General features: G+C 46.0%; 1 protein-coding gene across 4 annotated transcripts in view; it reads left to right on the forward strand.

Moving 5' to 3' along the window:
- The first annotated feature begins 2,594 nt into the window (after positions 1-2,594).
- Positions 2,595-14,291, forward strand: part of LOC308471031 (retinol dehydrogenase 7-like) — a 35,773-nt gene continuing 24,076 nt past the window's right edge. Inside the window, exons 1-4 of one of the 4 annotated variants that reach the window (XM_080994911.1) lie at positions 2,595-3,018; positions 4,394-4,715; positions 5,512-5,770; positions 13,633-13,790. In XM_080994911.1, coding sequence (XP_080851037.1) covers positions 2,917-3,018; positions 4,394-4,715; positions 5,512-5,770; positions 13,633-13,790 — 841 coding nt within the window. In that variant the 5' untranslated portion in view covers positions 2,595-2,916. Of the gene's footprint in view, positions 3,019-3,609; positions 4,071-4,393; positions 4,716-5,511; positions 5,771-13,632; positions 13,791-14,291 lie in introns of those variants that run through there. The other 3 variants (XM_080994912.1, XM_080994917.1, XM_080994913.1) reach the window with 3 other exon arrangements.

Genomic DNA, 14,291 nt, shown 5'->3' on the forward strand with positions numbered 1-14,291 from the left:
ATTATTATTATTCCGAACTATTCTCTGATACAGCTGAAACTGCAATGCTTTACCACTCATTTACCCAGGGAAAAAATACATGGGACTTCAGACTAAATTGTTGTTGTTTAGTCGTTTAGTCGACTCTTCGTGACCTCATAGACCAGAGCATGCCAGGCACTTCTGTCTTCCACTGCTGGTACCCCAGGGGCCATGGAGTCCAAGCCCCTGCAATGCAGGAATCTCAGCTAAAGCATCCATGACAGATGTCCATCCAACCTCTGCTTAACAATCTCCAAGGAAGGAGAGTCCACAACCTCCCAAGGGAGACTCTTCCACTGTGAACTTGGGGGTGGGTGCTAAAATCACAGAAACCTGAGCTACATACACTTCCCAAGTAAAGTGGGGAAGACATCTCAAAAACCTCCATCTCAAAAATACGAATCATCACAGAATGTTTACAGTTCCAGCTTGTCAATACCCTACTCCAGGTGTGGTCTACAGGCGTGCCCAGCCCAGGCGGCGCTTACTTTTACGGGCAGCATGCCTGAGCCCAAAGTGATGCCAAAGCCCAGATGTGCTGCACCCCCCTAGCTACGTTCCTGGGCTGGGTCTCCAGAGGCTGTCGCTGGTGCTCCCTTTGACCTGATGGAGTCAAGCTGCTGGGGGCGGGGGGGGGGGGCTCGGGGTGTTTTCCATAAGGGAATAAAGTTTGCAAGGAAAGTGGCCGAGGCACCCGAAGTTCCCCTCCTGCTGTGGCTCCGAGCTCCCTGGGAGGGACTGCAGCAGGGAAACTTCTTTCCAGGAGGAGAAGTGCTCCTCTCCGACCCAACGCGCGGCAGTGCCAAAGTGAGCCTTGTGTATCCTGGGATCGCAGGAGTGATGGCAGTGGGAGGGCGGGTTGAGAGGAGCTGGATCAAAAGGGAGAGAGAAGCGGAACGAGGCTTGTTGCGCTAGGAAGCCGAACTAAACGGATCAATGGGTTCCTCCTGCAAAGCGGGCACTTGCTCTGTGGGGTGGTAACGCTCGGCTTGTGCTGAGGCACACCTTGCACCCGGCATGCAACAGTGTGCCAAGGAGCCTTGCGCTCACACTCCCTGAACTCTTGCCTCTTGGCTAGAAAACAGGGTTCCCGCCTGACAGTTTGTCCTCTCACAGATTTGGTTACTAGACATAACGCTTGGCTGGAGCATGACCGTGGACACAGATGTAATCAAGTATCGGGGAAAACATTTTAGGGAAACACCTGCTAACACGTGTATTTGATAACGCTGGAAATGTGCTTAGATGGAAATACATCATGTTCAAAGTGGTTTCACTACTGTTTCCAATTGTTGACTTCTGCTAATAAAAGGAGCCTCTGCAGAACTAGCCGGCAGCTGTTTTGGAGCTTGCTTGCCAGCTTGCTCCTGCCCAGCTCACCTGCATTCAACCTCCCGTCGTCCTCGGTATTCCTACACTCCAAAAGTGCTGGTGGTGGTGGGGAGATCGTTGTCTTCCAACTCCTGGTTCCTCCTTTGTCAAAGAGCAGAAGGAACACCACGTTAAAAAAAAGAGTCCCAGGAGGGTGCCTTATTGAGGCACCGGGGGGTGTGGGGGTGGGTGGGTAAAAAAGCAGTGCTCCTAAGGGGTGCAAAATTTCCCTCCTTTGCCCCCGATGCTTTGGCTGTGGTCTCCTGGGTTTTTTTGCCCAGGACTCCTTTACACCTACCTTGCCTGTCAAGTGTCACGTCGTTTGCACCTGTGTCTCTTCTGTTTGCACCCCTTACCCATGTACCCGTATGTAACCCAGCCAAGTGGCAGTCACTTGTAGGCAGGCTTCTTCCTTTCTCTTTGGTTGGAGGAACCCAGTTGCAACTATCTCGCTTTGTGTCTTTGGCTTCCGATTTGAAGGAATGGGTTTTCCAGATCTAAAATCTGACTGTGCAGTCAGTCTGAAACGGGCCACAAAATCCCCATTTTTCCTTCTCCAAGGGTAAAAACCATTAACTTGAGCCCTTGAGCAAATGTATAACAGGAACCCAGCTGTACAAACAAAGGTCTCTTTGTTGCCTAATGAATGGCCTTGTCAGTTCCAAAGTGGAGCAGGGATGGCACATCTGGGTCTTATCTTACATCCTGACCACACTGACGCACAGACCTTGTCAGGTCTGACAAAAGACCGGGAACAGCGCCAGGAGTGTTCTTCGAGTTGGTGACCTTCTTGCCCCAAGATAAGAGTATAGGAAGAGGAACAGGAACATCTGTTTATGGTCACGGATGTCAACTTAGGTGTATAAGCTGATGTGGCTGGATTCCTGGGGAAGGGGAGAGAGGGTGCCTGGAGGATATATATACTGTATGCAATTTCTCTTGCTTTTGTGCTTGCGGTGAACCGATTCACGCAGTACCTTCTGCTATCCGGAGAGCAGAATAAACTCTTTCTCTGAATCAACCTCGGTGTCATTTGACTTCCTTTCTCCCTCCCAGGAGCAACGCAGACCCCACCAGTCGGTAAAGTCTAATAACGCTACAGATTCCCGGAGCCCAGCAAAATGGTTCTTTTCCTTTCCTAAAAATGACCTGCCTTGTCATTTTTAGGAAAGGAACAAGTGGAATGGGCAGAGGTACCAGAGGTTACAGATAAAAATGAAGTGGGGTTCCCTCCAGCCTTTTGTCCCTCTCTTCAGCGAGGTATTTAGAGAACCAGCAGTTTATCAATGTGGTGGTCTTTCCTTTTCACACCCACACACCCGCTGCTCCCTTCAACATGAATCTTCTGGTTATACATCCCCCATCCTTGAAATGTACCTAGATCTGTACTAAGCAAGAAAGAACAATGATCTTCATCACGCCTTTCAGTTCTGAATTGTTTCAGCACTCCAAGTTATTGACATCCACACTATGTAAACAATAAGCAAACTGACAAAAATAATATTTCATTATCTTATTTCTAATATGCAGGTTGCAAATCATTCCAACCGCTCTTTCTGCACACCAGCAGCAGAAAGGAAACCTACGGGACCGCCACTCCTGGTATGCCCCGCGGAGGACCTTAAGGTTCATATATAGCAACACTCTAGAGGTCCCGGGCCCTAAGGAAGTCAGATTAGCCTCAGCCAGGGCCAGGGCCTTTTCCACACTGGCTCTGGCCTGGTGGAACGCTCTATCTCATGAGACCAGGGCCCTGCGGGATCTGATTTCTTTCCGCAGGGCCTGTAAGACAGAGTTGTTCTGCCTGGCCTTTGGCTTGGAATCAGCCTGATCCCTCCCCCTCTTTCCTTTTCCTTCTGTGATGGAACTCCTATTTGGGGACTTCCCTGACTTCTTTCTGGCCCACGTAGGACCAATCTGGATAGTTGGCCTTGATGAAGATTTGGTGTTTTCTCCCCCCAAACAGTTTTTTTTTTGATCTGGGCTTCCACTGAAATGAGGCTGCATTTTAAGTTGTACTTGAATCCTATTTTTAAGTTGTATTTTAATCAATTGTTTTTATACCTGATGTTAGCAGCCTTGAGCCCGGTCTTGGCCGGGGAGGGTGGAATATATCTATCTATCTATCTATCTATCTATCTATCTATCTATATCTATATATATCTATATATCTTTAAAAGTCATTTGTGGAGTCTTTCTCTATATATGTACTAGAATTCAAGCACCAAAGCAAGCTGGCCAGGTCCAGCCTCACCCTTCCTACTCTAGGTGAAATGTAATTTTGCAAGCACTCTGCCCATCTTTCTATCAGCAGGAGGGATGTGCTTCCGTAAGAAAGATACGCTCAACCCCAGGCTTTCTTCCTGCTCTAGAAAAAAGATTTATTTGCTCTATCCATACATGAACAGAACACAGGGGAAAGGGGCTGAATCTGTGGCACGGAGCTCTGCAGTGGGAGGGATTTGGTATGTTTCCCTCACTAACAGATTTCACAATTAGTTTAAAGAAGGCAGTTAAGTTTCGCCAATCCTTGCCAGAAGGGAGGAGCTCCCTTTGCAGCCAGCGGAGTATGAAAAACAGCAGCAGGCAGATAAGGAGCAACTGCAAACGGGAGAAGGAAGCACTGCTTTTCCTGCCGCACAACTGAAGCTGACAGCCTTTCCTCTAACCAGCCGCAGGTCTGTCTCTTCCCTTTTAAAAATAAAATAAAATAAAAATTGTCCAGTAGCACCTTATAGACCAAATAAGTTTGTTTTGGTATAAGCTTTTGTGTGTATATGTATCTGAAGAAGTGTGCAGACACATGGAAGCTTATACCAGAACAAACCTAGTTGGTCTATAAGGAGCTACTGAACAATTTTTTATTTTTTATTTTTTATTTTGACTGTGTGAGACCCACACGGCTACCTACCTGAATCTTCCCTTTTCAATTATGCATGATAGTAACTTCCTGTCTCCACTAACATGTGCTTATAACAACTTGAATTCTTTTTCCCTACAGGTTTCAGCCATGTGGCTCTACCTGGCTGCCCTGCTGGGGCTTTACTTCCTTCGCCGATGGTACCAGGAGAGACAGACGGTGGAGAACCTGACGGAGAAATATGTCTTCATCACGGGGTGTGACTCTGGCTTTGGAAACCTACTTGCCAGGCAGCTGGATGCCCGGGGCCTGCGGGTGCTGGCAGCCTGTCTCACGCAGAAGGGGGCAGATCAGCTGGGCAAGGGCACCTCAGGGCGCTTGAAAACCACCATTCTGGATGTGAGCAGCACAGAGAGTGTGGCGGCTGCGACGGAGTGGGTGAAAGGGTGCATTGGAAGCAAAGGTGAATCTCTACCTTCCTTGTGGTGCCTCTGTGCTATTGGTGGGACGGGGGATGCCCCTTGCTTCATCTCCAGGGCTGGCACCACGCCCCTCCCCAGTTGGGCACCCAATAGGGAAGCTCGGCGGGGGCGTGGCTTGCTGCTCAAAGGCAGCCGCGCCAGCCATCCCCACAATTGCACACACATTTTCTTCGAGTCACCCACCCTCCACTCCCTTGAGATTAGCTGTTCCTGAGACTTTGCTATGGACCTCTGGTTGGTCGCCCTGTTGAACCAGGGGGCCTGGTAGGAGTTTTTTTCCAATTGGCTAAATTGGCCCGGCCTCTTGGTTTTTTCGCCTACCTCGTAGCAACCGTCACAACTTTCGTGGTACCTGGCGGTTAGGCATTGGAATGTGTTGTTGGTGTTTCGGGGGGGCAAGGTGTGGCCATCGCCTTCCCTGACAATTTTGGGTATTCCGCTAAAGGAATCCAGTGGTCGTGGATCCTGTCCGATGCCCGTGGGGTGGGGGGCCATGGCACGACCCTCGGTGACATCAGGAAGAGAGCCTTTAGTTGGATTAGCATCAACAGGCTTCCCCTACTGGTGGTTAACCCCTCCTCAGACTCACCCCTCTACGAGTGGGTGGAGTCTAATGTTCCGTGGTCCAATGCCTAAGCCAATACCTTCTCACATGCTGTAATCAACAAAGTTGTGGCCTTTACCTTACCCATTAACCTTACATTCTGTGTCCACGTGTCTTTATTCCCCAAGCGGGGATCGGGTCCTTGAATCACAAACATACGTTCTTTCTCACAGGACTCTGGGGCTTGGTGAACAACGCAGGCACAGCTCTACCATCAGGTCCCAACGAATGGCTGACCAAAGATGACTTTGCAAAGGTGATCAATGTCAACCTTCTTGGGATGATTGATGTGACACTACACATGGTGCCTCTGGTGAGGAGAGCCAGAGGGAGGGTGGTCAACATCTCCAGTACAAATGGACGACTGGCAATCTTTGGAGGTGGTTACTGCCCATCCAAGTTTGGTGTGGAAGCCTTCTCTGACAGCCTGAGGTAAAAACAGCAGCTCTTTAATGTCTTCTTTTGCTTACTTTAGTGCAACATCTGCCATACTCCCTAACCACTTGCCAGGCTGGAAGTGGCTGATGCGAGTCCTCCTGGTTTAGTTGCCAAGTCTGGGGAAAGTGGGCTGCAGGGAAGAAAGAGCTGGGAAATATGGCAGCTGCTCAGGGCTTTGCCCAAGACTTGCACAACTTGATATGAATGTATCCAGGAAGGATCTCAAAAGAGAAGATAAACAGGGACTGGAAAGTGTCTAAAGGATACTTGCAAAACCATATTGAAAAATCAGAACTCCTATTAGAATAAACAAGTTCCGTTTTAAATACTGAAATACTTGTCAGCATCGCCCTAGAGCCAGTGCACCAACTGGACTCATGCACCTCAACCCCGACTGGGCTAGGCGAGCTGGGTAGCACCGCCAGAGACCTCCTTTCTCACAGGAACAGGTCACAGTGCTGTGGACTCACAGCTTAGAGCTGAGAGCACCGGATTCACTGTCTCAATAATACAGTCGTTGCGCAGCAGAGTTTTGCAGAGTCTTGCAGAGTATAAACCACTCGGAGAGCAGCTCTGTAGAATATCTTCCTTTTATTCTGTAACTACAACTATGATACAAAACTATATACAGAGCTGAATATTCTAAGCATAAATCAATGCTACACTGAGAGTCTGCAGCTGCACTTAGCAGCAATCTTATCTCTAAGATCTCTAACACTCTCACTTTCTCCGATACACTGACTGACTGACTCTCTCTCACACACACAGATATGTTGCTGGGCAGAATAAGTAGATAGGCAGGACACGCCTCCTCTTCTCTGGAGAGTCAGCAGAGACCATCAGGAGATGATCAGGAGATTCTTGGGTATGGGAGGGGTGAAATCTCCTCATCCTCCCCCATTTCATCCGACCATTTCAAGAATCTTTAACATAACTGCAATTTACACACACACTCCAAAAGTTGTTCTCTGCTTACAACCTTGGTTAACATATTTGCAGGTATCTCTCTCCCCGGCATATAACACACTTTTACAATACCATTGAATAAGCAGCTTCTGGAAAAATCTTCACACACATTTCTTCCTTTCAGATACAAATTGACATTTCTAATTAGGCAGATTTGAACAAACCATTTTTCAGAACTCAAATACACGCTTTCCTTCAAATATCAGGTAAGGAAATAAATAAAGCGTTTTGTGCTACTACTCTCAGCACACTTCATGCTAGGTTTGAAAACCCCACCAGAGTTGCTCGTGACCGCAGTCTTTGCAAACTCTTCAGAAAACCTTTTCGGTGGTACACCCTTGGTTGTTCTCTCGGACCTGCGCAGAACTCTCTGATCCTCTTGTTCTGGTGCTTCCTCCTCTTTGGGAGAATGGGGAGCTAAAGTATATGAAGCTGCTAAGTCTGAGTCAGCGTCAGACTCACCTGAGGCTTTTGGGGTCTGATAATCTGTGCCATCATCTGGAACTACATTGGCATCAGGATTATCATCACCAATAACACTTGCCTCCCTCTTAACTTTCTTTGCCCCTTTTGCACCATCATCACAAATGGGATGGCACTGAAAAACGCCAACTCTGTCCCATTGTGGATTGTCATCAATACTCCTGGTCAGCCTTATGGTTTTCGTGTCTGTGATCAGAACACGATAAGACCCTTTCTCATATCCTAGGAAAACACCATGTTCTCCACGCTTGCTCAGTTTGTCACCCTGCGAGGTGTGCACCCAAACCTCCGAACCAAAAATTTTAAAATGCTTTACACATGGCTTTCTTCCGTGAAGCATCTCATATGGGGTGCAATTTACACTAGACTGGTATCTCCTGTTATACACATGACAGAAAAACGAAAGAGCTTCAGCCCCAAAAGGATTGGGCAGCCCCGAATCATGTAACAGCGTTCTGATTCCTTGCTGCAGGGTCTGGTTTACTCTCTCACATAAACCATTCTGCCAGGGTGATCTGGGCGTGGCCGTCCTATGCTCAATGCCCTGTTCAGAAAGAAAACTCTCAAACTCTTCTGAACAAAACTCTCCACCCTTGTCTGTGAAAAGAAAACGTACATTCTCATTATGTACATTTCTGAGCCATTTACAAAACTGGCGAAACTTGGTAAAGGCTTCAGACTTTTTCTGCAGCATATAGACCCAAACATATTTCGAATAGGAGTCTATCAGAACCATGAAAAACCTTGAATTGCCTCTAGAGAGCGCTAGAGGCCCCACTAAGTCTGCATGAATGACTTCATATGGTTTCTTGGCCTCTCTCCCAGACTCTGTACCTTTGGGAGCTTGTCTTGCCTTACTCTCAGCACAAGAAACACATTTCATGTGGTAGGGACATTCTTTCAACTTCATACCCTGAACCATATCAGGCATTTTTGCCACAGCCTGGAAATTCAGATGACCATAAACGCGATGGTAATAATGAATACATTGGTCATGCAACTTCTCATTCTTATCCACAGATAAATTGCAACACTCTTTCTCAGTTGCTTCTGCAGTGCCTGTACCTGAAACAAAAGGCAATTGGTACAATCCATTTACACATTTTGCATACAGAATGAGCTTGCCATCTCTAAGAATTTCACAGCGAGATTTAGCAAACACCACCTTAAACCCTTGACGATCAAGCTGGGAAACACTCAACAAATTGTCCTGAATATCAGGCGCATACAGGACATTCTTAATAGTTGCATTCAGGCTCTTTAAGAACACAGTTCCCTGAGCCATACTTGTGAGAACTGTCCCATCTGCTTGATGAATTTCTTTCTCTTGCTTCTCAAGCTGAACAAAGAGATTCTTATCTTTGGCCACGTGGTTTGAACAGCCAGAGTCGACCACGAAGAAACTCCGCCCACGTTGACTGGAACAGCGAGAGATCAAGGCCTTTGAAGTAGCAGGTGCATGGGGATTTCGTCCTCCTCCCCCTCTGCCTCTGAAGTTTCCCTTCTTCTTTGAAGACTTCTTACACTGGAAACTCAAATGGCCTTGTGCTCCACACGAAAAGCACCGCTTCAATTTCAAAGCTTTAACAGCAGCAGTTTCACTTTCCCCTGCTGAAGACTCAGGCACATTTTCAAGCATATTTTTAACAGCACAGTCCCGGCTTTCTTTAACAGCCTGTCTGCGATCCCACTCATTCAAGAGCACGCTAGACACATAATCTTCTGTTAGCCGGTCAGAAGGCATTGTGGAAATCTGGGCAGCCACTCCATCATAAGACTCATCTAGGCTATTGATCATCAGCATTGCAAACACAGCCTCTGAAATATCCAGGTCTCGCTGAACAAGGTCCTGTCTGAGACGCTTTAATTGAGATAGATGGCTAGGCAAATCACCACCTTTCTCCAACTGCAGCCTGCACAGCTTCTTAAAGAAAATCACACTGGAACCAGCATTTTGTCTAAGATGCATATCTCTCAACTTATGCCAAACAGCTTGTGTAGTCTCTTGACCCTCTAAGTTCACCAGCAAGTGGTCTGAAACACTCAAAATAATAGTCCCTCGGGCTTTCATATCTGCAGCATGCCACTCAGCCCAATCATCATCATCCTTATCTGGAGGGTCATCTTCTATCGTGTGAAATCTTCTATCTCCCTCTGTAAAAGCGCTTTCATCTTTACTTGCCAAACTGCATAGGTTTCAGGCGTGAGGAGAGGAAAGGACAGAGCCATCTGGCCAGAATGTGCACAGGCCATGTCTGCTATTACTTAGAGCAAGACACTTCCCTCGTGCAACATAGATAAAGCCTTGACTCCTTCAGCCACTCTCTCTCTCACTCAGAGCGCAATTAACAGGCAAACAGGGATGCTATCTTCTTCCTTTGGCAGTCAGCAACATACCTCCATAAATCAAGCAGCAGCAACAGCAACAGCGGCAGCTTGAACACTCTGCTCCAAAACAGCTCTGCTTCTGGGCACCGCAAATCAGTCCAGCATGCAGCGTCCGTTCCACCGTCCGGCAACCAGCAACAGAAACCTCTGGCAACTGGGACGACTGGGACGACTGGGACGACTGGAACAACGTCAGGTCAGACGACTGGAACAACGACTGGGCCCATAACCGATGTCAGCATCGCCCTAGAGCCAGTGCACCAACTGGACTCATGCACCTCAACCCCGACTGGGCTAGGCGAGCTGGGTAGCACCGCCAGAGACCTCCTTTCTCACAGGAACAGGTCACAGTGCTGTGGACTCACAGCTTAGAGCTGAGAGCACCGGATTCACTGTCTCAATAATACAGTCGTTGCGCAGCAGAGTTTTGCAGAGTCTTGCAGAGTATAAACCACTCGGAGAGCAGCTCTGTAGAATATCTTCCTTTTATTCTATAACTACAACTATGATACAAAACTATATACAGAGCTGAATATTCTAAGCATAAATCAATGCTACACTGAGAGTCTGCAGCTGCACTTAGCAGCAATCTTATCTCTAAGATCTCTAACACTCTCACTTTCTCCGATACACTGACTGACTGACTCTCTCTCTCACACACAGATATGTTGCTGGGCAGAATAAGTAGATAGGCAGGACACGCCTCCTCTTCTCTGGAGAGTCAGCAGAGACCATCAGGAGATGATCAGGAGATTCTTGGGTATGGGAGGGGTGAAATCTCCTCAATACTAAGATGAATGACAATGTGTAATAGAAAAAGAAGCATGAAATTAGGTTAAAGGTGTGTGAAAGAAAGTAACAGAAGTGGATAGAAATTGCAATTGAGTAGATTGGAAGTCTAACACAAAGGTGGGGTGAGGGGTGGTGGATGGTGATGGGAAAAGGAATTATCTGTGGGATTAAGTGTAGGTATGTTTGAACATTTTTAAGGATTGTATGAAATGTATGTTTGTATGCTTGTATATTCGCAATATGTGTGTATTAATGCTGAATTATTTTAATAATAAAAAATTTTCGGAAAAAGAAAAAAGAAGGTATCCAGGCACAGGCCATGCCCACATCTGGCCTTGAACCAAACTTTTCAAATCACAAGACCACAATTGGATGTGTGGCTCTCAGTCCAGGACCTTCTCATTAATGGTGAACATGCTATGGATGTCCCCCTGTTTTCCATAGGATAGTTTGGGACCAACATGCTTTATAGAAATGTTGATTACCATGTTGAAAAGTGTGTGCTTTTTCCAACTATTTACGTACCACTTAATTATCAAGATGTGGGACTGAGCAGTTATCTGCACATATGCACTGCCCAGGCTCACGTAGCAGGGAGGTCACTGTTGGTTTGCAAGCCCCCTCCATAGAGGCTGGCCCCTCTCACTGTCCTCGGAGCTTGCTTACCGGTAACCTCCTCTGGCTGATATCCAGACAGACCAGGGAGATTTTGATAGGCAACATTTTCCCAAGCGTGGGTAAAATGCACAACCCCTCCCTCCTACTTCCGCAGGGGAAAGAAAATAAGTCAGAAATCTATTTACATGATGTTTATTTCTGACATTACAGCACTAGAGAAAAACACGTCCTTTCAGTCCAGTTCTTCCAGCAAGTCAGACAAACTTCCTGAATTAGCGCACACAGAAGGTTTCAAGTTACACTCTTCACAAAGACTTATCCAGCCTGTGAACGTCCTGGGAAATTCTTCTTTCCCACAGATAGGCACATCATGTGATGTCAACAGTCTGGCTGTCTGCAGCGGTGATGTTTCCATATACTGACAGTCACTGCTAACACTGCGGTTTGACTTCACCCTCAGAGGCACACTCTGTTGAATGGTTTCTTTAAATGTGGAGGTTCATCATTGTTCCACCCAATATGTATGTCTTTAAGGGGCCAGAGCAAGGGCCACAGCAAAATAACGAGACCCAGCTTTACAGCTGTGAAACATAGCAGGTGCTGCTAATTAAGCTGTGTCAGCAATTGGGTATAGTATATAAGGAGCAGCACCTAGCTCTCCCATTACCCTGGGGGATGGATTGGTGGTTGGGTCATGTTTGTTGTTGTTATCTTTAGTGTAAAAGGAGTTTTTCTTTTGTTATTTTTGAGTTCCTTGTTATGCATGGTCTCCCCAGCAAGCTCTCTGCAGCGCTACTAAACTGCAAATAGCCAACACACTCCATTCTCTTTTGAGATACATGGATGCCAACGTCCAGGTTTCCGTGATATGGCAGATGGACAGTGGAAAGTGTTGATAAGGCAGCTTGTCAAATTTGGGAAAATACAAATTTACTCTCAGAGGCTGTGAGACAATTTAAAGTGGTGAATGTACAAGCCACCAAGGTGGGAAAGGCTGAGGTGGGAGGTTGGAGGAAAATGCAAGGGAAAGCAAGGGTGGTCCAGGACAAAAATGGCACCTTGTGTGAATGGATTTGGGAGGATTTGACTGTGATGGAGACAAAACAGGAAGGGAGGGCAAAAGGTATGGGAGGCTACTATATGTGGTGGCAATGTAAAGTTATTAAGAAGACCTGGGAAGTGACATATAAAGATTTGAAGAGAATGTGGAAAATGTTTTTTGTTAAAAAAACAGACGCTATGATTTTGGAAGGCACAGGACTTAATGGATTTATTGAGCAAAAGACTCTGTTCCTGCACTGGAGAGTGGACGCCAGGCCAAGACCAACCCATCCCTATACTGTGGTTCCTCTGGTTAGGAACTTAATTTGTTCCAGAGGTCCATTCTTAACCTGAAACTGTTCTTAACTAGAGGCATGCTTTCGCTAATGGGGCCTCTTGCTGCTGCTGTGCCGCCAGCACACGATTTCCGTTCTCATCCTGGAGCAAAGTTCTCAACTCGAGGTAACTCTTCCAGGTTAGCGGAGTTTGTAACCTGAGGCGTTTGTAAGTCGAGGTACCACTGTAGGAGAAAGAAGCCACCACCAAAGAAAATAAAGAATATTGGCAAAATAAATTAATGAACTATGCAGGACATATTAGATAATTTGAAACCCAAGAAATAAAGGACATGGATTTATTTTTTTTAAGGGGTAATGTTTAATGCATACTTTGTAAGCTTTGTGTATAGGTTTCTACATTAGTTTAACTTCTAAAAGTCACTTGTAATAAGATGAATAAGGTTTTAAAATGGGATTAAGAATATAAGATTTTATGGACATGCATGAATCTGTATAAAATAATGGAACCAGGAGGGGGAGTGGAGGGAAGTCAATCAAGTTTTATGGTTTAAATTTTTGATTGTGAGGAGTGTTGTTGTTTTTTTGTTATCATAAAATTAATAAATGAGAGAGAGAGAGAGAGAGAGAGAGAGAGAGGGAGGGATACATGGATGCTGACAACTAAGCCATGAATGTGTAGCATTTGGAGAGAAATTCTGTGTGGCATCTTCTCAGGGTTGTTTGCACTGTAATCTTCTTCTGCACAAAGGAGGTTTGGTAAAACCCTTAATTGCTCCTTTTTTAAAACATGGGGTCCCAGTACCCAAAAAACAGGGTCTTGTTCCTTTGATGCAAGTGACCTTTTCCCTCTTAACAAGGAGACTGGGCAGAGATGGCAGAGGCTGCAGAAAGGAGGGTGGGAAGCAGCCCTGGCAGAAAAGGCTCCTTGCTCTCTGCAGCAACTTTCCCCCACTTGGTTAAGGTCTCCCTTCAGGAAGGCATTTGATGTATCAGTGAGACTTTGAATCATGTCCTCATGACTGTCTCTTAATACAACTGGTGCTGTGTCGTACACAATCCTCTCCTGGGTAGGGCGTATCCTGGCTCCTGCAAGAGGGCAGAAGGCAGGGGAGCTGCATTTCCCAACTTTTCTTTCTCCTCAATTTTTGGATTTCTTTTTTTTAAAAGAAAGATGTTCCTATCCATGGACCCAAGTTCCTGACCTGCATTCCTGCATTCCTATGACTCAGTCGGCAATGATGTTTCTTCTTTTATTCCTCTGCGTTTCAGGCGAGAGCTCCATCCTTTTGGAGTCCAAGTCAGCATTGTTGAACCTGGTACTTTCCGAACAACCATTGGCACAAGAGCATTAGAGAATTTAAAGACAGTATGGAACCAAGTGCCATCTGACATCAAAGAAGTCTATGGGGAACAGTACTTGGAGAACTGTGAGTAGACGTGGAGGGGATTTCAGCATGGTTTGCATTTTCCTGCAAACTTTCCCAATTCACACTTCAAGAAGCAATACATTAACCAATACATAGCACTGCTTAGGAATTCAAACTCCTCTAGATTTAGCAACAAGTTCTCCAGACTAACTATGTGTACAAAGTGAACATAATATACAAAAATGCACTAAGTAAATTGATCACGATAAAAAAAATTCACTATGCAAGGAAATAATGTTTGCCAAAATGTGTATACAGTGGTACAGTGGTGCCTCGCAAGACGAAATTAATTCGTTCCGCGAGTTTTTTCGTCTAGCGAATATTTCGTCTTGCGAAGCATGAAATCCCATAGGAATGCATTGAAATTCAATTAATGCGTTCCTATGGTCAAAAAAAGTCCAAACAAAGCCAAATTTGGTACAACGAGAGTTTATTAAGTGCTCTTTAAAGTCACACATACTGTAAAGAGCATTTCAAAAATTGAAGGAACAATAAATTAAG

Source organism: Podarcis pityusensis (genome assembly GCF_964106645.2).
Source record: "Podarcis pityusensis genome assembly, chromosome: 2".
Lineage (NCBI taxonomy): Eukaryota > Metazoa > Chordata > Lepidosauria > Squamata > Lacertidae > Podarcis > Podarcis pityusensis.